At 41.1% G+C, this 25,615-nt stretch overlaps 1 protein-coding gene across 2 annotated transcripts in view; it reads left to right on the top strand.

Moving 5' to 3' along the window:
- The first annotated feature begins 14,231 nt into the window (after positions 1–14,231).
- The window catches only part of ATP13A5 (ATPase 13A5), a 100,492-nt gene continuing 89,108 nt past the window's right edge, over positions 14,232–25,615 (top strand). Inside the window, exon 1 of one of the 2 annotated variants that reach the window (XM_088794412.1) lies at positions 14,232–14,408. In XM_088794412.1, coding sequence (XP_088650538.1) covers positions 14,346–14,408 — 63 coding nt within the window. In that variant the 5' untranslated portion in view covers positions 14,232–14,345. The remainder of the gene's footprint in view (positions 14,409–25,615) is intronic. The other variant, XM_019723136.3, reaches the window with a different exon arrangement.

The raw sequence follows: 25,615 nt of genomic DNA, 5'->3' as shown, positions 1-25,615 counted from the left end.
TCTGGGCCCAGCTCTGGGACAATTGTTGCCACCTGAATGACTGGTTTGGTTGAATGGCCACAGGCTCTACAGAGCTAACAGATTTATAAATTAAAACCTATTTTTCCTCATTCAGGGGCCTTGGGAATGCAGAGGATACCCCAGCAAGATTGCCAATCCCAACCAAAGAAGACAACATGGTCTTCAAGGCAGATCTCAGGACCACTTTCTCTCATCTAAGAGCAGATAGGGTGAGAGTTCCGTGAATTCCCCAATAGGTAGGGACAACTCTACACCCCTGCCCAGCAGGAAGCAGATACAGAAGAACAGACCTCCTGTCCCTCAACTTCCCATAGACAATTTATGGGGATCACGTCTCTCAAGGGGAAAACAAGGCAGGCAGTTAGAGATGGGCATCAGGTCTCTGCATTCCTGCATAACCCACAGTAACACCTAAAAGAGCTCCCTTCTTTGTCCAAAACTTCTCCTTTTCATTGTAATTATCTACCCCTATGAGGAACAAATGGGTACAAAGTACTCCACTAGATCAAACCAGCTACCCACACCTGCACAGTTTAAAAAAGATGAAGTAGTAGCCTCTTGTCAAACACAGACGTCAATCAAGTGGTCCCACACCTGCAAAGGAACAGCCCATTCTAGAGAAAAAAGGATGAAATCTTCAAGTCCTCGCCAGTCAGAGCCTTTTGAGCTTCTTCTTTTGTTCGGTCCCCTCCAAACTCTTTGGAGTGTACTTTACTACTGCTCAGTCCCTTCTATTTCTTTGAAGTGTACTACCTCTTCTAATAAACTACTCTTTCACCACTTTATTTCTGTGTCTCGTTCAATTCTTTGCTCCACACGCCAAGAACCTGGACATTGCGCAGAGAAAGACTCACTCTCCGGTAACAGAATGAATCTTGGGATCCAGTTTACTCTGGAATATCGAAATCTATTCTCCCAATTTTTGTAATCATCCGAGCCAGCTTTTTTTTTTTTTTCTGCCTGGGGAAGGCTCTTGAGTTGACAAGTGTAACTGAGTGTCTGTTGTTTGAACAGAGAACAACCAATTTCAGAAATGCCTTTCCCCTTCTGTTCAGCATCTTCCACTGGGCTCAGTGATCCTCAGTGTTTTCAGTAGCAGTGAGGGGAGCAGAGATGCGAATTCAGTGTTCACCAAGGTATTGATCTGACAGCACTGAAGCATTTTCTGGCCACTAGTCAAACTTCAGTGGGTGACTTACCTGACACATATAGTTAACACTTGACTCATTCTCGCTGGCACTTACTGTGCTCAGCTCACAAGCCATACCACTGGCAGTCTATGAAGGTTTGTTCTTATGGCTAGTCATCTGGAAAGCCTTCTAGAATATTAAATTAAACAGACATTCTGTTTCTAGGCAGCTACTAAATACACAGAGAGCCGTGGCAATGTGGCATAAGCTTTGGCAAGACTAGAGTCCTTGACAATCGTCCACACATGGGACAATCTTAATACCTTAGGCAGAAAGACTGGTTAGACCAAATTCAGGGTGTTGGCGTGGAAAATTTTAAATTGGGGGAAGAAGAAAATGAAGGCGTTGAAGTGAGAGAAATGAGTAACATCCAGGTGAGAGGATGTGAAGATGAATGAAATCTGCTTGTATGGCAGGTGATTTCTCTCCTTCCTCCACCAAAAAAGAAGTGAATTGATGGCACCTACATAGATCTGGGGGGTGAGGGGTGTATATATATTAGGAATACATAGTTCTTTTCTGAAGTTGGGTTCTCCCAAAACAGACATTGAGACATGGATTTATGTGCAAACATTTTATAAAGGAAGTGTTCCTAGGAGAAACTGGCAAGGGAGAAGAGGGAGACAAATAAAAATGTGATTTTGGGAAAAGTCTTAACCTCAACCCAATGCTGCCAGGGAGGTTTGAAATGTACACTTCAACTCAGTTTCCCAATTCTTGGCATGGGAGAAGTGTTTCAGACTCCAGCTTCAGGCATTGGCTCAGGGCTGCTAGGGCGGTGTGGGGGTAGGGAGGGAACTCCAGGCACTTTTGAGTCTTTGCTAGGCTGGGCAAAGTGTCTCAAGGGCAATCCTTCGCAGAGTCACAGGTATAGGTCATTAGAAGAAAACATGCACACACCTGTGGAGCCATCAAAGTCATCCAAATGGGATTTGAACAGACCACAGACAACATCTGCTATAGTTCTATTTTCTACTCTGCCACTGATCATTCTAAAGGAAAAATTCCGTAAGCATCCACCTAATCTGAAAAATGGAATATAGCAAAGCAGATTCCCTATGTAGAGAAAAGTGACTTATTCATTTACACAATATATATTGAGCACCTCCCATATCTACCACTCCCTGAACTAAATGCTTGAATTTGAAGATGAATGGCTCTTTCCCTTGAAAATGATGGGCCATTTTTCACTTATGTATAACATGCTATGGGAATGGTCACCAAAGCAAAGTTGGTGGACCCAAAGGGCAGTGAGGGCCTCCAAGCCTGGGACACATAAAACATTAGGAAAATAGAACTGACTTCATAACTGTCATGCAGGGTCTCAGCTCCCGCTCCCCGCACAAGAATGCAGAATATGGTGAGGCCAAAAAGGAACACCCACGGAGCCATAGATAGGGGAGTCATACCACTATATTCTCGCTGGCAGCTGGGTTGGAGACACAGGAAGCAGGAGCCACATGACCCGCAACCTGCCATCCGCTTCTCTGCCAACCAACCTCCCTTGCTGACTGCAATCCGTGCTTGCTAGATTATCCACGGCAGTTATATCAGTGGCTAATGGCTAACCGGTAACAGCTGATGGCCAACAAGTCACAGGTGATGGCTATCTATTACCAAAGCCAGCACCTTTCCACGTGAGGCCAAGCCTGGAAACTGCTTTCTGGGACCTTGTCCCCACAATAACAGAGTAAATCAATTAATACTTATTTAATGACTGAAAAGAAAATGTTTTTAAAATTCCAAGCAGAAGAAATTAAATAAAAAAGAACCATTGTTTCAGTGGTCCACATAAAATTACAGTATCTATAGAGAATATAGCTAATTTATAATGAAGACCAAGTAGCACCTAGGATTTCATCCAAGTTCTGATACATGATGGAAGAGTGTGGGGACAGAGCCAGGAGTGCAGTTTCTAGGCTCTTGGCATCACGTGGAAAGGTGCTGGCTCAGGCAGTAATGGCCATCAACTGTGATTGGATGACCATCAGCTGTGGCTAGTTGGCCGTCAGCTGTAACCAGTGAGCCACTGGCCACTAATATAACTGCTGTGGCTATGCTAGCAGCAAATGGGGGGCTAGCAAGAAGATGGTGGCTGGCAAGTGTGGATTGTAGTTAGGACAGCGGGTTGCAGACAGTGTGGCTCCTGCTTCCGGTGTCTCCAACCCAGCCGCCAGCGAGACTATAGCGGTATGACTCCCCTACCTATGGCTCTGTGGGTGTTCCCTTTTTGGCCTCACCATGTCCTGCGTTACTATGTGGGGAGTGGGACAGGAGACCCCGCCTGCCACTCTGCATGACACATGGCGCAGCGAGCAGGGTAAGGTGCCGGCCAAAGCTCTTCGAAGTGTAGTGGAGCAGTTTGTGCGTATGAACACTCGGTCTCTGGAAGACCAGGAGGAGCAGCTGCTGGAGAGCTGGACCCCCGTGGAGGGGTGGGAAGACGTGGACGGTTCCCCAACCAGCATAGGCCAGAGAAAGCGAAGGTTGTTGCGGCCCTGCGGGCTGGGCAGTGCTTGCTGAGGCAGCCCGGATGCAGGACTTATCCCAGGAGGAAACACTTGCTGAGTCCTCCATGGGAAATGAGGGTGAGGTCAAGGTCATTCCTCACCCCCAGGACAGCCCTGGCGAATGACTACGGATTATGGGGAATTGCCTTCTATCCCTAATTTAATGGACCACTTGACTGTTTGCCTGGGAACGTACCACCATGTAGTGGAACGGACGGATGTTTGCTTTTGTGTCTTGACCGGCCGCCATCGAGAATATCTAAGCACCTTGACTGTGAACCGCTGTTGTTCCAGCACAGTGCCCTGAGACGCCCAGAGAGAGTGGCAGTGCCCTGAGAACCTTGGCTGAGTCCAGGAAGTCTGGCTGTGCCCAGAGAGAGTGGCAGTGCCCTGAGAACCCTGGCTGAGTCCAGGAAGTCTGGCTTTGCCCAGAGAGAGTGGCAGTGCCCTGAGAACCCTGGCTGAGTCCAGGAAGTCTGGCTGTGCCCAGAGAGAGTGGCAGTGTCCTGAGAGGCCCTGGCTGTGTGTAGGAAGTCTGGCCGTGCCCAGAAGGACTGGTGGTGCCCTGAGAGCCCTGGCTGTGCCCAGGGAGACTGGTGGTATCCTAAGAAGCCCAGGAAATCTGGCTGTGCCCAGAAGGACTGGTGATACCCTGAGAAACCCTGGCTGTGCCCAGAGAGCCTGGCTGTGTCCAGGATATTGCATTCACCTCCAGGATCCTCACACAGGGCCCCTCGTGGAAGACGCTTGTTACATAGATTGTGAGGCGAGACCCTGTAGGGGTGGAGTGTGGGGACAGAGCCAGGAGTGCAGTTTCCAGGCTCTTGGCCTCACGTGGAAAGGTGCTGGCTCAGGTAGTAAATGGCCATCAACTATGATTGGATGACCATCAGCTGTGGCTAGTTGGCTGTCAGCTGTAACCAGTGAGCCATTGGCCAGTAATATAACTGCTGTGGCTACGCTAGCAGAAAAATGGGGGCTAGCAAGAAGATGGTGGCTGGCAAGCATGGATTGCAGTTAGGACGGCGGGTTGCAGACAGTGTGGTTCCTGCTTCCTGTGTCTCCAACCCAGCCGCCAGCAAGAATATGGTGGTATGACTCCCCTATATATGGCTCTGTGAGTGTTCCTTTTTGGCCTCACCCTATACTGCGTTCTTATGTGGGGAGCGGGACAGGAGACCCCGCATGACACCCTGCATGGCAAAGAGTTAGCTCAGCTATCTAACTTGTATCTCTGCCCTTATAAAGGGCAGCTGGAGGAGCAGCCATGCCTAGCATAGGAGCAGAAATGAGAGCCCCAGAAAAAGCCATTAACAGAAGCCGTTTCCTCATGGATCAGGAGTCAGCTATAAGTGGGTCAGGTGGAATAGTTCTTTCCCCTTTGCTTCACATGTTCTAATCAGTAGTCCCCAGGCCACCTTGTTTTCTATTACCAGTTCAGATATTCAGCAATCAATCTCATTCAAACATCGTAACTCCCGCCAACAGATTCTGAATCATCCAGTTTCTACAGGAAGAAGATACCTCAGAGGATCCAACTAAACAATGAATGGTTTAGATATCTGTGACCAGTCAACCTTAAACCTGTCAGTGAGAGATGAGCTTGTCAAAGCCCTGTGTAATATGGATTACAAGAGCAGCTGGAGGAGAGTAGAGAACACAGAGAAGATTAAGATTCAGGGATTCTGGAGCACAGCTCCAGTAGACTGAGCTCAAGGGCAAGGTTCTAGCCTCATTCATCTCTGGATTCTCCTCTCAGGGCCTAGAACAGTGCTTTGCATATGGCAACATTCACAGGTGTGGGCAGAATTGAACTGAGGAGAGCTGAAGAATTTGGTGAGCTACTATGACACCTCCTGGGATGCTTTCTATTGACCATACAAAATCTAATTCCTTAGCTAGACAGTTCAGGTTTATACTCCCTGGCTCCAATTGAGTTGTCTAGTTTTTTCTTCTTCAAAAAGAATTAAATAGAATGCACATTAAAAATTGAAATATTTTTGCATGGTAAGTACACATTTTAGTTCATACGTGAAATATTATCCCCATCAAAATCCCAACGGCATTTTTAAAGAAATAGAATAAAAAATTATCAGATTTGTATGGAATCACAAAGGACTCCAGATATCCAAAGCAATCCTGGAAAAAAGAACAAGGCTGTAGGTATCACACTCCACTGATTTCAATTTATACGACAGGGTGACAGTAATCAAAACAGCATGGTATTGGCAGAAAAACAGACACACAGACCGATGGAATAGAATTGAGAACCCAGAAATAAACCCTCATATATATGGACAGATAATTTTCAACAAAGTAGCCAAAAACATACAATGGAGAAAAGAAAGCCTCTTCAATATATGGTAATGGGAAAATTGGAAAGCCATGTGCAAAAGAAAAAAACTAGACTGTTATTTGTCACCATATACCAAAATTAACTCCAAATGGCTCAAAGACCTAAATATAAGACCTGAAACAATAAACTGCATAAAAGAAAGCATAGGTACTAAACTTATGGACTTTGATTTCAGAGAGGATTTTATGAGTTTGATCTCAAAGACAAGGGAAGTAAAAGCAAAAATAAATCAATGGGACTATATCAAAGTAAGACGTTTCTGCACAGCAAAAGAAGCCATCAAGAAAACAACACCTCCAATAAGGGGCTAATATCCAAAATATGTGAAGAACTCATTCAGCTCAGCAAACAAAAAACAATCCAATTAAAAAACGGGCAGAAGAGTTGATTTGTAACTGACTGTGAATAATCAATTGAGATAACGCACTACCTTTGGAGAAGGTGAGGGTATTAGAAAGCACAAATTGGTATTCTCAATATTGCAACGGGGATATGAAAGACGGTTTGAGGAATATAATCAATAATGTTGTAAAGATATTGTAGGGTGTCAGATGGCCACTTAGGGGGACCACGTCAGATGGTCACTTATCTTATTAGGGGGACCACGTATAGATGCCTGACCACTGTACTGTACACCTGAAGCTAAAGCTGAATAATATTGAATGTCAACTATAATTTAATATATACATAGTCATGAGATATAGAGTACAGTATAGGGAATAGTGTCGATGGAATTGTAACAGCTATATATGATGTCAGAGGGGCAATAGATTGGGGGAGGGGCTTATTTTGTGAGGGGTGAAATGTCTAACTAGTACATTGTTTTGTACACCTGAAACTAATAATAAAAAATAACTAATTAAATAAATAACTAAATAAATAAATAGAAAAAAAAAACTGGACAGAGGACTTGAACAGACACTTCTCCTTAGAAGACATACAAATAGCCAACAGATATATTAAAAATGCTCCACTTCACCAGCTACTAGGGAAATGCAAATAAAAACCACAATGAGATCCCACCTTACACCTGTTACAATGGCTATTGCCAACAAGACAAGTAATAAGTGTTGGAGAGGTTGTGGAGGAAAAGGAACCCTCATGCACTGCTGGTGGGAATGTAATTGGTACAGCCACTGTGGAAAATAGTATGGAGGTTCCTCAAAAAATTAAGAACAGAATTACCATATGACCCAGCAATCCCTCTTCTGGGTATCTACCCGCAAAGTCTGGAAACATTTATTCATAAAAATATATGTACCCCTATGTTCATTGCAGCATTTATTCATGGTGGCCAAGACAGGGAAACAACTGAAGTGTCCTTCAATAAATAATTGGATAAAGAAGATGTGGTACATATATACAATGGAATATTAATTGACCATAAGAAAAGATGAAATACTGCTTTTGCAACAACATAGATAGATCTTGAGATTATCATGCTAAGTGAAATAAGTCAGACAGAAAAAGTTGAGACCAATTGATTTTACTCATATGAGGGATATAAAACTGAAAGCAACAAAAGAACAAGATAAACAAAGAAACAAAAACTCATAGACCCAGACAACAGTTTAGTGGTTACCAGAAGGTAAGGGGGTAGGTGGGGAAATAGAAAAGAGTAAAGGGGGGCAAATATATGGTGATGGAAGGAGAATTGACTTTGGGTAAACACACAGTGCAATACATAGGTGATGTGTTATAGAACTGTACACTTGAAATCTATATAATTTGACCAACCAATGTCACCCCAATAAATTTAATACAAATTTAAAAATATATATATATTACTCAATTTGAGTAATATCTTTGAAATTGAAGTTTAATTTCTCAATATTTTTGTTTTAAAATTAAAGAGTGGGTCAAGAAAATAAAATGTTACATTAGTAGAACAATTTGATAATCACCCAAATTTTACCTTTTGCAGCTGTTTTGATTTTATTAAAATTCATTTATTAGTTACTGCAATGTTACTGGAAATTACAAAGTATGCATTTTCTCCTTTTCTAAAAATACATTAATACAATTAAAAGTATTAATTCATTACTTCTTCCTTTATGTACTGTAATATTTTTATTCTTATTTTTAAAAATTCTTTTTACAGTCATAGCTACACATACAAAATCTAACCACAGACCATTTTAGTGCCTATGTATGTTTACTTTCTAGCTAGTGCTGTTATTCATTTCATTTCACAAATTGGAAAACATCAGATAAAGGAAGAGGTGTAAAGAATGAACTGTTCTGCGTGTCAAATATTCTGCACCACTGCCTCTCTACCTCGACTCCTGTGGGCACACTGGCTTCCTTCGTGGCCCCCTACTTCAGGGTTTTGACACTTAGTATTTTCCTTACCTGAAACCGTCTTTGGCCAGGGAGCCACATGCCTTAGCTCTAATGTCACCTTGTCAGCAGTATCTTCCCTGGCCACCTTATTTAAAAGGTAACTCCACATCCCCTTCTGTCCCCGTCCCCCTCACTCATGTCCCCCCACTGGCATAGCCTATTCGATTCCGAACCTTATTTTTCTCCGAGGCAATATCGCTGTCTGCCCAGCTGTGACTTGTACTTGTTTTATTAGTCTTTTCCCACTGAAATGTCAGCTCCATGGGGCAGCAACTTTTGTGTGCTTTGATCATGGCTGTCCTCCAACACCTTCAATAGTTCCTTATAGAAAGTAAATGCTCGATAAGTACCCGTTCAAAAAATTAGTGAAGAACTATAAAATGAAGGAATTGGACCAGAAAAGGGGTACGTACATCTGATGTAAGTATGATTTTGTACACATAAGCACATGTGTGTTATTCTCGGGAGGAGAAAATCTACTAAATTCGCCAGATTCTCAAAGGTCTCTGTGACCCACAAAGGTGAATAAGCCACTGGATTAGACACCTTTGTATGTCCTTTGAGTTACTGGGTTCTGAGCCTCTCTAGCCCTTTCTTTACCTGTCTTCTCTGGCCCGTTCCATATTTCCCCCTATAGTGGAGTCATATTTTCACTTTCTTTCCTTACTAGCCTGCGAACTCACTAACGTCAGGATTAGTGTCTGATTCAGGCCCCTCACCCCTTCAGTCCTAACCCTGGTCTGAGAGCTTAGAAGCTGTTTGCTAAATGAATTAACAGGACAAGAAGAAACTGAGGAGCAATGAGAGGACCCCTTTTTACAGTTTGGGCTCCTTTTTTGTCCCCAGGTTAGATAAATTTTACTTCTACTCAGCTAAGTTTTGACACATTCACCAAATTCTCAATTTGCTGATTTCCTAAATAAAACTTTAAGGTAGAGCGTGGAAAAGGAAAAACCATGCCTTCACCTTGAATAGCCTGTATGTGTGTTTCCTAAGGGATTTCCCTCAGCGCTGTTCTGGTCTATAGAAAGCATGTGGGTTGTTTTGGCTCAATGGTGATTAGAGTTAGAAGGCTTAAGGGTTGGTTGGCTATAAACAGGTAAAATGCAACTGAAGAGCAAATATTTGCCCACAGCTTTGAATCCGTATTTCACATGGAGGATTAATCATGTGTTGAAATTCAAGTATGCGCATTTTCCTCACCTGTGATTATTAGAGTTCACAAGGTGACTCAAGCAGATATCGTAGTCCATTCTACATCCTGTGACCCGATATTAGGGCCTCTCAGGTAGGCTACTTCTTAGTTTGCCATCACCCAGGCCTTCTGCATTTCCATCTTGTAGTCACTTCTACATGGTTTTGCCTCTTTCACAAGACTCTGAATTCCCTAAGGAAAATGATCCAATCTGATCCATCCCTTTACCCCTTACTGAGATCATAGGGTCTGTGTGGGAAAGACTGCTAGATGACCACCAAATTCATTTCCTTTTATTCCTAATCACAATTGGACCACATTTCCTAGTAAACTTTGCAGCTAGATGCGGTCATCTGACTGACTTCTAGCCTGTCTTCTAGCACAAAAACTCAGTATCTTTTCCAGGACAGGTCCATAGAAACTTTCATTAATTATCCTTCATGCGATCCCCTTTTCATACGTCCATAGCTGCTCAAAAGCTGTCACATGTTGAAGATGGTGGACACACAAGATGGAAAGACTCTGGGCCTCTGAATCACTGCTTGGAGGAGATGCCCTCACCTCTTGTCAAACATACTAAAAAAGAATCAGGAGGCTTTGGCTAGAAATAGATGATGAAGGTTTATTCAAGGGTCTTAGGTTTGCAAACCAGAAACACAAGTAGGCAATACCCAGAGTTTTCTGAAGGAGAAAGAAAAGTCTGAGATTTTTTATTATAAAAAATACATTCTTGAGAAGAATCAGTTCTGCATTCTCAGCACCCAGATTGGTCCAAGATAGTAGTCATCAGATGTCTAGTGGTATTTAGCAGATGTCGGGTGGTCTAGACAATGGAACATTTTCTTTTTTATGTCATTCAGAAGACTAATTTGGGGTTTGATTATGTCCAGGCATGAACACACAACATACTGATATGCATCCAGGGATTGACACAGAACTAGAAAGTTAAAAAGTTTAAGTTCCCAGTACCAGGAAGAACAAGGATAATCGTTGCCTTATGTCTCAGCCCATCTGAAGTTAATAATTAAGCATCTTGACCACAGTGACTCCACTTTATTTTTCACTGTATTCCTCCCCCTCCTCCCCTGCTCTGCCAATGCCCTCCCACCACCTCAAATTTAGACCAACACTTCTACTCTGTTAAACCACTGAAAATTGTTATTGTTTATTGTTAGTAAAACAGTCAGCTTATCTTAACTATACAGTGTTGCCCATGTAGACATTCAACAATATTTGTGAAATGGAAATCTCCAATAAGGCTCAGTGGTCAGCACAGAAAACAACGAGAAAGCTTTGAAATCTAGATAGACATCCAAATCCGGAGTATGTCCTGGGGAAGCGGGGAGAGGAAATCTTGTCCCTGCCAAGTGAGGCGTGGTTCGAAAGCACTCCACCACGTTTTTTGCCTCTTTATTTATAAGGCTCATGGACTAGAGGTGGAGACATATTCCTCTTTCCTAATCTATATAATCCCCCGTGTTCTTCACCTATCCAGAATCAGAGCAAAGTTCTAAAGGAATTATAGCAGGGTAGTATTTCTTGGTAGAAATTAACTGAACTAGAGATAAGAGACCTGGCTCTGTGTTGGCTCTGCCATTATTTTGTTGTGTAGCTTTGAGCAAACCTCTTTTCTATCTCTGTGGGGGTTTTTTATTGTTTTTTTCTTTTTTTTCTTTTCTGAAAATTGTGTTTTGAGTGAGGGATTGTTGGGGGAGCTGAGATACTCTCAGTCATTTACTTCCTCTCATTTCACTCTGGATGGAAAACCCTTTCAAGTTCTAAGACTTGGCTTCTGGAGGAATCATCAGTTCTTCAGGATCCTGGTGGGGGTGACCAGGGTTAGGACTGAAGGAGGGCATGAATCAGACACTAATCCTGTCCTTGGTGAGTTCACAGCATGGAGGAAGCCATGCCCACCAAACCGCTGAGGCTGCTTCTCCCACAAGACATACATAAACGTAACAGGTGACTTTTTCACTCGGGCTTTTAAGGGACTGGCTAAGGCAGAGAGGTGTGACTGGCTCTATCTTGCTTATCGGCATTTGACAATAGTAGATCCTTTAAGATTTAGTATCTGTTGTAGATCCTCCCAGAGGTGGAGTTTAAAGCCAAAGTGATTATTTTCTCTGCAAACCATGTCCTCTGGTGGCTAAAGCAAGTGCTCAGTACTTATATACTCTCAAGATTATTAACACAAAGTTTGAACTGATGACTTAAGTATCTGTATGATGAACAGGCCAAACATCAGCCTGCACACCTCTGGGGCTGGGAAGCTCATTACCTCAAAGGCGTTTGTGAACAGTTATGATTATTAGAAGACTTTATGTTGAACTGAAAGAACATTTGTTCATCAGTAGAAGAGAACTGAGGTCTCCGGTCTTGGCCAGTAGAGAGTCCTGTTGCCACATGCAAAGCCAATATGAATATCAGCTAAAGAATGGATCCACAAGTTTGGCTTGGTTTACAAGCTCTTTGTGGCTGAGCATAGCTCTGCTTACATCCCAACTCATGGTGCAACACTCCTCTTTCCTCTGTTCTCCACTCTTACTTCCATTTCTCTTGATACTCTAAATATGCCTCTATTTTCTCATCTAGCTTGAAACCTTTCACATTCTGTTCTCCTGTGCTCCGGCCTAGAGTATGCCTACTACCCACCACTATCTCCCACTCCTTTCACCTGGTTAACTTCTCATGGTTGAGAAGTCGGCATAGATGCCACTTCTTTCGGGAAGCTGATCTTATCCCATTGAGTCTGAGTTCAATGTCCTTCCGATTTAAGAGGCTGTTCACAAGTTTGTCTCTCCCAAGTAACTATAAACTCCCTCAGGGGAGTGAGTCTTTTTCACCACTGAATCCCAAGGATCTGGCATAATGTCTGGAACATCTGTTGTTCAGCACTTAATTGCTGAGTAAAAGTTCAACACAGTTTCTGTGAGTGTTATACTTTGCATCTTTGGGCTGTAAGTAAAAGAAACTGCAAACAATAGTACTTTATTAAGAAAATCTATATCTATTTAACAAGGTGTGTAGAGCTAGGTGGTCCCAGACTTCTTTCCGTGGCTCAGTAATATCAGGATCTAAGCTCATTTATCCTTTTCTCCGTCCACTACCATTAACATGGAGATTTTTATCCTCTCCATGCTCTAAAGATGACTGTCTTGCTCCAAGCATTGCTTCCTCACACATCACGTTTGAAGAAAGGAAGAAAGAAAAGGATAGAACAAAGTTCTCTCTTTCATCAATCGGCTAATCTTTCCCTACCCCAGCTGTCTCTCCTTTGTATGTTGTTGAGACTGCAGCGACATGCCCACTCTTGCACAAATCATAACTCATCATTGGTGCTTCATCTGAAGTTATTCTGCCCAGACAAAGTAGGTGTTCTCGTAGCCAAAATATAAGTGAATAACTGATTGGTAAGAAGTGAATGATGACTTTCCCTCAAGTCTTTTATTAGATTTTTACTAAACTCCGGGACTCTTGTCTCCAAATCTGAGCTGTACTTTAGATTGGCGCTACTTAAAATGCAACATATGTTTATTTTTCTTTAGTTATGGGCATCATCAGCCACTTGCTTCTAGGCCAGAGAGCAACTGAATTCTCCTGTACTTCAAGGACAGCACTGGTTCCCCATCAAGGCAACTAACAACTATGCCAAGTGGTTCAAAGAGTCAAGTATCATCCTCTAGTAATCTAATTCCTAGTAAATTTTCTTCCATGGTCAAAGTGGCAAAGATTTTGTTCAGTGGACTAGATGCCATACGAAGGCAATAAAGTGATAAAGGTTTTTATTGTACACAAATTAACCAACTCCTATTTTTTTATGAAAATATACAATTTAAACTATCCAATATAATGAAGATTACACAATTGTGGAAATTTAGATGACACCCCCAATATTCACCCTTCTTAACTTCTACCCCTCCATATAATTTACTTATCTGAAAACTTTTTGTAAACTGAAAAGGGAAAATGAAAGGAATCAAATTATTATTATTGTAGTTTACTATTTAAAAGTTTGCCTCTTCTTGATTAGTGTTATATTGTGATGATTATCTCTTATTAAGTGTGAAGGGAAGTACAGTTGGCCTTTTACAAAGATCATCTTAGATCTTCATATCAAATCTATAATTATTATCATTGACATTTTACAAAGAAACCTAAAATTCAGATTCTAAGTTATTTGTCCAGGGTTATCAGTAGAGCAGGGATTGGAATTCAGATTTTTCTGATTCCAAAATGATTCTTAGATTCTCAGTCAGGAGCCAACCTGTCTTCCTTCAGTTCTCATTGTCAGCCCCAATATGCCTACTACTACTTTTTCAAAATCTATGGTGATTTTATTCGTTTCTCCCTGATTAATAATCCTGTTGGCTCAGGTTTTTAGCAAAGTCATTCCCATTCATTGGCTGAGACATTTATGAACAGCACAGGAAATTATTTGTCTTTCTAGTTCAACAGTTAAGTCTGGAAGCACTCACTTCTAACTCAGCAAACAAATATTAGGAAGAAAAAAAAAAAACAACACTCAATAAGCAGATAGATTAACAGACCAATCCTGTGACTGAGGAGAGTATTTCCTCTTTTTCCTTTGTTAGCCTAATAGGTGAGGTATGTGCTGAGAGGTTTTTAAGCACCTGAGAACAGCAATAACAAGCAGTGACTGTTGAGTTCACATAAACCTGGTGGTGTTGACATTTTCCCCAAGGAGTTAGCTACGAGGTGTGGTTTAGATGGAGGAGAAAAGCAAGAAGGACCACAGGGCTTTGCTCAACGAAGGAGAAGAGAACGAACTGGTGAGTCTTTCCTTCCTTTTATTACAGTCTTCTCAGAGTACCAGAGGCTTTGGGCAGGGGCTACTGAGGTGGTGCTGGCTTCAGGGCTTGGAGAGACTTCAGTCTGGTAAGGCTGAAATCCCAGGGCACAGTTTTATAGTGGAAGAACCTGCAGAGGCTGAGACAGTGTGTCTTCTAGATTATGGGGGTCTTGCCACTCTCATATGCATCAGATTGCGTGCTTCCTCCTCAGACATTTTTCAGAGTAATCAGGTACATTCCCACATTGAGGTGTTCCCCCCTCCCCTTATCATTCGGTTTTCCATATAATTGGACAAACTCAGGAAAAACCTGAAGCTTTTTAAAATGTTTTTATTCTTATGTTTTTGGTATGACTGTATAAGTTAGGCTGAGGGCTATTAGCTTCACTAATAGCCCTCAGGATCCTTCACAACACCAGACCTTAAATAAGCATGGAGCCTTCAGGGTATGGCGTGAAGTCATGCTAGGAGCATAGAGAGGTTTTAAGCACCAAGTACTCATGAGGGAATAGAGTATGGCCTGGGAATTAGCATGTATTTAAAAAAAAAAAGTTCTTCCAGTTCTCCCCCCCCCCCCACTGCCTCTTCCACCAAACATGTATAAATCTTGAAAAACAATCACAAAAATCTCACAAATTTCTACAGTATCTATTTGGTGCTGACGAGTTTACCTTTATTATTTTATTTGATCTTCAGAACTCAGTGAAGGAATTAATCCAATTTCATAGAAAAGAAATGTGAGACCAAGGAGGTTGAGTAACTTGGCCAAGGTCATCAGCCTGTAAGGGACAGGCTGGGAATCTAGCCAACTGCTTCCGTTACACCTCAGGCTGGTCACACTGCAAGGGACATATCAGGCTGTTCACACTATAAGTGTCTCTAGTTAGGCAATGAGAAAGGGAGACAAAGAGCGAGGGGGGATGGGACAGATGACGTGCCTCTGGGTGGGGTGGGCAGAAAGAAACTCAGAGGATAGGGTCCACATATTAGAAGGGTGTCAGTTTCCCGCGTGGCCTCCCCAGCTCCCTGTGAGTTCTACGGGAAATATATACCCACTCTCTCTCCACTTACCCTTGTTTGTTCACCTAAGGAAATTAATGGATTTCATCTAAATCTATGTTGTCCAATATGGCAGTCCTGTCCACATGTGGGTTTTGAGCACTAGAAGCGTAGCTAGTTTGAAATGATATACATTATAGTGCAAAATACACACAGGATTTGGAAGACTTAGTAAAAAAAAAAAAGTGTAAACTATCTCATTAATTTTTATATTGATTACACATTGAAATGATAATGTTTTGGATTTGTGGGGATAAATAAAATATATTATGAAAATTAATTTCACTTGCTTCTTTCTACTTCCTTAACATGGCTGCTGGGAATTTAAATTACAAACACGGCTCACGTCGGTGGCTCCCATTATTGTACCACACTGATCTTGACAACAGTACAGTGCTCTAAACTCTTCAGACCGAAAGCATCAAAGAATGAAAACCTGCTCACCTGGCTTCATTGCCAAACAGCTCTGTTCCAGTTTTGATGTTTTTTTCAACATGTAGATGAGTGTTCGTAAAAATCTTAGGTTGTTTTCTTTTTTCTCTAACTAGGCGCTGTAGTTGTAAAGTTTATAGCCTGCTATTTTATTTCTTTTAATCACAGAGGGACCATGGGTATCAAAGCGTTAAATAACAGGCCAGGCACCACAGTTTCCTTTTTTTTGGGGATCAAACACTTCTAGAAACATCCACCACAAAACTCTATTAGAATTCCCTTATGCTGTCGGCATTCTGGGGAGTGGGAGGTGGCTATCAATTTCTCCTTCATAAATTGTGTGAGCTTGGGCAGAGAGCACAGATGCAAATCCTGTTCACGTGGATCAGAATGTTTGGTGACTTAGGTAGGCCTGGAGGGAACGGGCTACCTAGGCGTACAAGCTAAATGGGAGCTTCTACCTCCTGCTAGGCAACTGCTGTCCTGTAAGGCAACAGACCCAGTGCTCAGATCTTTCCAGTTTGAAAAGGAAGCCAGAAATAGGTATGCTTATTTGAATTATAAATGCTTATTACACATTTTAAAAGCATTTATTTATTTATTTATTTATTTATTTATTTATTTATTTATTTATTTATTTATAATGAGTAGGCCAAACTAAACCCAGGCATGGTCTAGTTCCAGCCTTTGGGGACGATCAATCTGTGACTTTTACAACCTCTCTCCACTTGTTCTTACTTTCCCAAAAGTTCCCAATGGCTTAATTTGACTTCTGCTTACATTCATCATTTCACGTCTCTTGCGATTGTGTGAGAGGACTTGAAGTGAAGGGTACGCACTGTTTGGGCAAGTGATAAATTCCCTCAATCAAATACTCACAAAGAACCTAAGAGGGCGGGAGGGCCTGTGAGATTATTCAGGTACAGTCCTGGGTCATTTTGCTGAGCTCAGCATGGATATAAGGCATTGAACTAGCCTCCAGAATTGAACCCTTTTTTCATTCTTGTCTCCTGTTCTCTGGCCCTAACTCTTCCAGGAGGGGGAACAGCTAATACTGTGCTGGGCATGGTGCTAGGTACTTGACAGTGTTTTATGTCACCCTCATGACAGCCCATGTGATAGATATCCTCACTGTACAGACCTTTATGGTCCTCCCTGCCACTCTCTACCCTCCCCAGTACTACCTCGCTCCAATAGTCTCTTTTTCCTTCACCAGTCTTTTTCCTAAAAATTTGCCCTGCCCAGACATTTCATCAGCTGCTCCAATCACAGTCAGCTTTTCTTATCTTTTCCTGAGGTCTTCTCAGGACCCACAGCTTCACTAATAGCCCTCAGGATCCTTCACAACACCAGACCTTAAATAAGCATGGAGCCTTCAGGGTATGTAGCTCAGTGCCTAATGGAATGGGATTTGGTCTCAGGCAGACTTGGGTTCTTGTCCTCTAAGGCAAGTTATGTAACCTCTCTGAGTCACTTGTGAAATACAGGGAGGAATACCTACCATTCAGAATTGAGGTGAGGATTACATGAGATAATACAACCTTTCCAAAAATACCTTTTGCAGAATAATATTGTTAATAGGTATTATATAAAAACTGTCCTTTTTCTCCCTATCAATTGGGTTTGAGAAATACTAGGTGAAACATAGGCAGATAATAGCAGGGCCTCTTACAGCTAAGTGCTAGGGTTCTTTCTGAATCTCTAAGAGGGGCATTACAGTGTGCTCCTCTCATGTAGACATGGCTTCCTCCATGGGTGCCCATGTGCACAGGTTCTCTCATGACTACTGTCCCATGGCACCACCAGAGGAAAGGGTGGGTGCTCTCAGTGTATTCAATGAATAAAAGTTATTGTTTTATCATTATTACCCTTCTGGGAGGAAAAAAGTCATTATATCTCTCCTTAGCCAGGCACATCTGGAGCCACACTATGCATATATCAGCCTCTGCTTGGGGTCCTCTCTGGCCACACTTTGCTGCATTTACTCTCTGGAGATGGTCTCGATCCTGCCACTGAGACAAAAGTGCTGCTCTGTTCAGATCAGTTGCAAAGCTGAACCATTCCTTTGGAGCCCCCTCTCTGTACAGACACCCGTTGACTAAGTGTCAAAATGACAAGTAGGGGCAGCCCCAGAGGTAAAATAGCTACTCAGTGCGGAGGACACACATTTGATAGGAGAGTGCTTCACTTCATGATAACTTTTTTTTTCTTCTGGGAAAGAGTGGAGGAGCTCTGCGCTCTAAGATCTAGGCTTTGGTCAAGGCTCCACTGCTAACGGTGTAGTTCTGGACACCTTTTTGGACCTTGCAAGTTGCCTGAGAATGACATCACTTACCCGTCGTGACTTACAAGTTTTGAGAGAGTCACTTAGGAAATGCAGAAAGTGCTATGAAAATATAAAGGGTTCGTTTACATGCAGGGAGTCAGGAGTTACGATGTGTAATTTGAAAAATGCAGGAATATTAAGTGAAATTGATGTTGAGAATTTTTATTTCCCCTCTTTGATTAAACTCAGGGAATGATAATTGTTTCAGGTCTAACACTGCAAAAACAAATGACATGTGAAGAGCTGGTAAGAAAAGTCAGGAGCTTTGAACATCTGAATTATTTTAAACAATGTTATGTATGTCTCATTTTCCATTAAAGGACATGAAAAACACTCAAAAGATTCAAAATGAAAAAGAAAAAGTAAGCCCTATTGGCTCTCTCTTATCTTCAGTCAAATTTATATTAACAGGTTGGATGGAGGCAAACTTACCTAATCTTCAAATGACATGTCACTATGAAGGAGAGATAACAATATAGGTGATAGAATCAAGGTTCAAAATGTTCTCTGGGCTGGATTGTAGGAGAGAAATTGGCAAAATGCGGTGCATTAAGCCTCAGAACATTAACACACCTAACCTGTGTATTAGGCCTTGAGTTTTTAAGTTATTACCAAAGTATAAGATGAAGGTATGAATGACGTGGGCTTAGTAGATGCTCATGAAAAAGCAATTAAAGCACTTTATTTGGTTATGGCTGCATTTTAGCTGCCAATATGATATCCCTATAAAACATTAGTCCTTGGAAGTCTTTTTTTTTTTTCCTTGGAAGTCTTAGTATAAGTCTGTTCCGCAGAACAGAATAATAGTTCTGCTATACTCTGTACTATTTAGGAAGCCTCTAGGAAGTGATATTTAATTCCAAGATTCATACAAGAAGTGCAGGGTATTTGAAGGGTTATCTGGATATCACGAATAAGAACTGTTTAAGACATTGGGAACAGTTCCCCCAAAGCACAACTGTGGTGGTTGTCTTCGAATAGTTGAACGGCTGATGCGGAGAACAGAGGAGAGGTCGGCAGATTCCAATCTGATGTGTTTTCCTTATAGAAGAACTTCCTAACCATGTGTGGTGGCAGAATCTTAACATGACACCTCTCCAGTGACCTTTTTCTTTATATGGTCTCCTTTAGTTGAGTGGGAGGAACCTGCAAATATGACGAGCTGTAAACCCTGTGATTGTATTATGTTACGTGGCAAAAAGAGATTGCACAGATGTAATCCACATAGGCTCAGATGAGTGAAACCAAAAGGAGATTGTCTGGGTGAGCCCGACCTAATCATGTGATCCCGAAAAGACGCTGGGCCCTTCTTGAAGTCAGAGAGATTTAAAGCATGAAAAGGATTTCATGCAAGGGAGGTTTTCTATGGCATCTTTGAAGATGGAAGATTCAATGTGCAAGGAACTCTGCGTGGTCTCTGAGCCCTGGAATTGAGTATCTTCTGGCTGACAATCAACAAGAGAATAGGGGCCTTTGTCGTAAAGCTGTAAGCAATGCAATCGTGCCTCAAACTATGTGACCTTAAAAGAGGTCCTTGATCTCCAGAAGGGGTATAGCCAAGGCGACTCCCTGATTTCAGGCTTGTGAGAGGCTGAGTAGAGGATACAGTTAAGCAGACTCCTAACCCATGGAAACTGGCAGATAATTAATTTGTGTTGCTTTAAGCCACTAAGTTTATTATGCAGCAATAGCACACTGTTAATAATACACCATCACAGCTGCCCAACAAGAGAAGGCACAGCCTTGTAAGGTAGTGGGCAGCCTGTATTAATTAGACAATAGATACTCACTGCGAAGTACAGTGTACAGATGTTTTTTCCAAGAGAAGATTTTGAACCAAACGATCTCTGAGACACCCCTGCTGTTTAGTGATGCTCTTATTGCACAAATAAACTTCAAAAGAATGTGCATGTTGTCCCACGTCCTTGGCTTAGGGCAAATTCTGGTTCCAGAAATTGTCCGTGCTGATCAGCCCAGGCATCTCATTTTCTTTTGACCCACACTTAGTGCTGTTCCACCATTAGCCTCATCAAACAAGGGTCCTTAGTTGGACTTTTACTTCCAGGAAGACTGCATGCTAGCACTTTTGTTATACTAGTACCATCTGACTTTATGGGAATGCCTGTAGCTGAGAGTGATTTGTTTAGCTCATTGGTACAGTGTTTTGACTCACACTGCTAAAGAATGAAGGGCATTTCTTAGAAAGAAAGCATAAGGGGAAATTTTAATAGGTTGGACTATTTCAATAATTATTTTGAATAGCTTCAAGACTCAATATCTTTGACCTGCAAATAATATTATATAACTATTATTAACAATAACACCTATTTTAGTAAATAATAATACCTACTTTATAGGGTTGATAAATGGCACTTAAATAAGTGCTCAAGAAATGTTAGTTCTTTCTTGATTGAAACATAATGACATATAACATTAAATTGATTTCAGGTGTGCAACATAATGAGTCAACATTTGTATATATTGGGAAATGATCATCACAATAAGTCTAGTTAACATCCTATCACCACAGATAGTTATAATATTTTTTTCTTGTGATGTAAACTTTTAAGATCTACCTTCTTAGCAACTTTCAACTATCTATATAATACAGTATTATTAACTAAGTCACTGTAAGGTTGTGATTTATAAAACATAATTTGATCTTCGTTCCCATTTCTGGTACAGCACTCCTAACACCCTTGGAATGTCCTAAGTGATGGGAGCAACAAAGGTGTCTTGTTATGTTAATGAGGTGACTTTTGGATTGCACCTAAAGATGGAGGCTGGTTGCCAGGAGAACTAACCACATGATTGGAGGGTTGGAATTTTCAGTCCCACCCCTCTGGACTCCATGGAGGAGAGAGGGGCTGGAAGTTGAATCAGTTGCCAATGGCCAATTATTTATCAATATTGCCAATGTAATGATGCGTCCATAAAACCCCCAGAAGATGGGGTTCAGAGAACTTCCTGGTTGGTGAACACGTGGAGGGGCTAGGAGTGTGTTTTTCCAGAGAGGGCATGGAATCTCCACAACTTGTCTCTATACCTTTCCCTATGCAACTCTTTCATCTAGATGTTCCTGCATTATATCCTTTTATAACAAACCAATAATCTAGTAAGTAAAATGTTTCTCTGAGTTCTGTGAACTGCTCTAGCAAATTAATTCAACCCAAGGAGGGCATCATGGGAACCTCCAATTTGTAGCCAGTTGGTCAGAAGTATGGGTAACAACCTGGACTTGTGACTTGTGTCTGGAATTGGGGGTGGGGCAGGGTAGTCTTATAGGACTGAGCCCTCAACCTGTGGAATCTGATGCTATCTTTAGGTAGACAGTATCAGAATGGAGTTGAATTGTAGGGCATCCAGCTTGTGTCTGAGAATTGCATGGCATTGTGTGGGAAGCCCCACCCCCCCACCACACACACACACACATACACACACAAACACACACACATAAACACACACACATAGATGGAATTAGGTCCAGGAACCTACAAGGTCACCATGCTAGAAAAGTTAGTTCTTATTGTCAAATGCAGACAAAAGTGGAAGTGACTCAAAACGTTTTATGCCACTCAGAAGTCACTGCATGGCATGAATGCAGGGCAAAATATAGAAAACTGTAATTAGCAATGCTTGGTAATTAGTGACAACTAACAGAAATTACTACATGCTGCCAAGCCAAACCAGTCATAGAAGGTGAGGAACAATAACCACACTAACACAATCCGTCAATACAGACACTGTTATCTTTGCATTAAAGAAAAGAACCTTGAAACGTGGCAGACTTAGAGATAAAAGGTCAGAATTTTAAGAATGCCCCACTATCTAACACAATTTGCCATGTCCAGATAAAAACAACAACAAAGGGTAGATTGTGAATAATGAATAGAAACTTGGTGCTGTGATTGTTGTTTAAAAAAAAAAAAAGATGCAACATGATGAATTCTAGCCTCATGAAAGGGTACAGAGATATTATCTCCTAGGCCGTGATTCAAGGGACTGAAATTTTTGGCCGACATAGAAAAAGCTAACTTACTCTAAGGTTATTGGAACTTTTCACCATGGAAAATCCTAACACGTCATAGAAAAAAACTGGCATTGCCATTCACAGAAGGTAATTGTAATACTGAGAGTTATTTATGTTATGTTTTGGTTGAGTAAATAAATGTAAAACTTTATGCTGTGAGAATCTTTGTTTGAGTAAAGTGTTAGGAACTATGACCCAAAATATCCATTGCAAGGATTTGAAACACACATTACTTTGCCTGTGCTTGGCAGATACACAACGAATATATTCAGATAAACACAACGGTGAATATAAGAATAAAAGGATTTACAAAAACTAAAAAGGACCTGTTCACAAGACCAGTTGTGCATAAATGCTAGGGCTTCAGATGCAATGACAATTCAGGAACAAGGACAGGTAGAGACCCCAAGGGATAGCACCATATGGCTAAGAAGATTCCCCAAAAGAGAATTTGGGGAAGAAAACATGTTTAGATGAATCTGCACCCTATACTTCTTTCCTGAGGAATTTAGCCAATTGGTGCTATCTTTGGTGGCAACTATAAGAGCTACTTATAAAGAAAAGAAAGAAAGGAAAATAATTTAAAAAGTGCCATTTATGTGCTAGAACTTCGTATATGTTCTCACTTAATCCCTGTGAGCTAGCCAGTCAGATATCCATTTTACAACTGAGGAAACTGAGGGTCGGTTAGCCAACATTTACAAGGTCATGTTATATAATGTCAGAGGGAGGATGTTCTATTATACTGTTTTACTCCTGGACAAGTAGAGTCTGATTGTGCTGCTGCTGCTGCTGCTGCTGCTGCTGCTGGTGTGTGTGTGTGTGTGTGTGTGTGTGTGTGTGTGTGTGTGTATGCATACACACTCATGTATAGAGTTACTACATCTAGTTAATTTTTTAGTCAATTTGGTGTTTATCTGAAAGTCCTTCTCTCAGTTTTCACATATTACAAAGGTGAGCAGTTTTCTTTTTAGTCTGTGTTGGACTTCAATTTTGATAGTTTGTGCTGTATGGAAAAGCAAAAATTCCATTTAAGTCATTGGATCAATCATGTTTAGAACTACAACATAGGGTTTTGGCAAATAACATTAGGTCTGAATATTGCCTGTGGTCACATCATTTCACAATGAGTCCAATGGGACTAGCCACTTTTAATCTACTGAAATTTTGTTGAACTATATATTACCCAAGCTAATATTAACTCTTAACACATGTGACGTGCTCAAAATGTTTCAGGATCTAAATATATTATCTCCTTAGTGTCTCACAACAAACCTAGAAGAGAGTTATTGTTGTCATTTGTGGAGGAAGAAATTGAGTTATCAGAAGAAGTCAAGTGGATTGCCCAAGATTATTTTTGTGGTTAAATGGTAGAGATATGATTTGAACTTGGTTTTCTTGTGCCATATCCCCAGCTTTTAACTGCTACACGAGACTATTTCCGTTGTGTTTTACAACCAGCCACATTTTTCACACGAGGAATCTAAAGTTCAGTGATTTAAATCGTCTACCGAGATCACATTAACCAGTAAGCGATGGAGCAGGAAATGAAAGTGATAGCTTTCAGAAGACACTGGGATGGGGTGTAAACGATGTATTATAGAATTGCACACTTGACACCTATGTAATTTTACTAACCATTGTCATCCCAATACATTTAATTAAAAAAAAAAAGAAGTTTAGAAGTTTCTGCCAAGGGACCTAGATAGGGCTCTAAATTATGACCTTAGGCAACAACCTCTGTCAAAAGGCATATGCATATTTCTTTGTTACTCCTCATGCACACATACTCTGGGCCTACATAAAGACCATTAGGGCTGTGGTACCTCTCCTGGTATCTGGACTACAGAATTCTAGTGAGAAACAAAAAAAATGAAGGGACATCACTGCTTAGACTGCAATTCAAGTTGGGCACAACTGCTGTGCTGTTCAACTCAACTCTTACTAGGTGGTGGCAGGCTTGGGTCCTCACTTGTGGAACACAGCCTGTTTCCATTACCAACTGTAACTCAGTATGTTGCAATTCAAAACTAAAATAGTCACCTCTCTACTCATTTCACTGACATATTATCAAACCACCTGCTGACATTGGCCGAGAGCTTGCTTTATACTCCACATCTTTCACCTCTCAATGCTCACAGCTGTTCTTCCAGGTGTGTTCTTAATATTCCCTAAGAACAGAGATGGAAGATGAGACTTAAATCCTGAGGTCACATAAGTAGTAGTGACAAAACTCCCTTTGCAACAAGAAACTGTGTATAACGGGTTTGAGATTCTGACCCTCTCACTCACGTTCCCAGTATCTTTACATTTGTCAGACCTCTGGATTCTATTTACCTTCTTTTTCCGGTACAAATATTGCCTCTGGATCTCTCCTCTACTCTGCATTTCTTAGTTGATTTTGCCAGGGATGTATAAATACTTAGGAGAAATTACAGTGACTCTTACTGCATCAGCAGAACTTATCATTTAGAACAATCGTATTATACTAGAGATTCATTAGCCAAAATGGAAACAGACAGTGTGATAAGCTCGAATCACACAGACATTGGCAAGCCGATTGAGAGTATTTGGTTAAAAAAATGCCAGATAAACTAGTGATACTTTTAGCCCAAACCTCAAGTCTCATACCTAGCACCATACCCTCTGGGAAAACTGAGAAAAGATCTAGAAGAGAATTTTACCAAGGTTTATGAGGCCAGTTTACCAAGGAAGCAAAAACAGTGCTTCTATTCATCTTTGCTTAAGGAGATCTACAAGTTCTTATTTATCTACTTACTGACTGACTTACTTCATTTTTTAACAGACAGGGAAAAATATCACTGACATTGTGACTGAGATGTCCACAGCCATAAGCAGTGTCATTCTCAGACCTCTTCTCCTGTCTCGGTTATTAAGGATGTGATTTTTACCTCTGCTCCAATGGAAGTCACTTCTTCCCAATCATCCACAGCAGGAAGCAGCAACAGTCTCCCGAGGTCACTAAAACTCCCATTTTCTACAGAAACCCCTTCTCTGGCTCTCTTTAAAAATTTAGTTCTAATATTAATATTATGCTGCCATCTTTTCTTTCTCAATCTAATCCCATTGAAGTAATTAAAATGCCTTCAACCTGTTTAGAACACAGTGTCTAATAAACAAATTTACTTTTTAAAATTTTTTTATTGACATATATAAATACAGTGGTTGTATTTATATACATTTATATTAATAAAGTGAACTGATCTTAAGTGTACAGTTTAATGACGTCTATCATCAATTACTTTTGCTCATGTTTGAACTTTATTAAGTAGAATCGTGTATTGTTTTATGGTACTTCATTTACTCAGTATAATATCTG

This window comes from Rhinolophus sinicus, chromosome 17 (genome assembly GCF_057876585.1).
Source record: "Rhinolophus sinicus isolate RSI-liver-muscle chromosome 17, RSI-T2T, whole genome shotgun sequence".
Taxonomy (NCBI): domain Eukaryota; kingdom Metazoa; phylum Chordata; class Mammalia; order Chiroptera; family Rhinolophidae; genus Rhinolophus; species Rhinolophus sinicus.
This window is presented reverse-complemented; position numbering and strand designations above follow the sequence as displayed.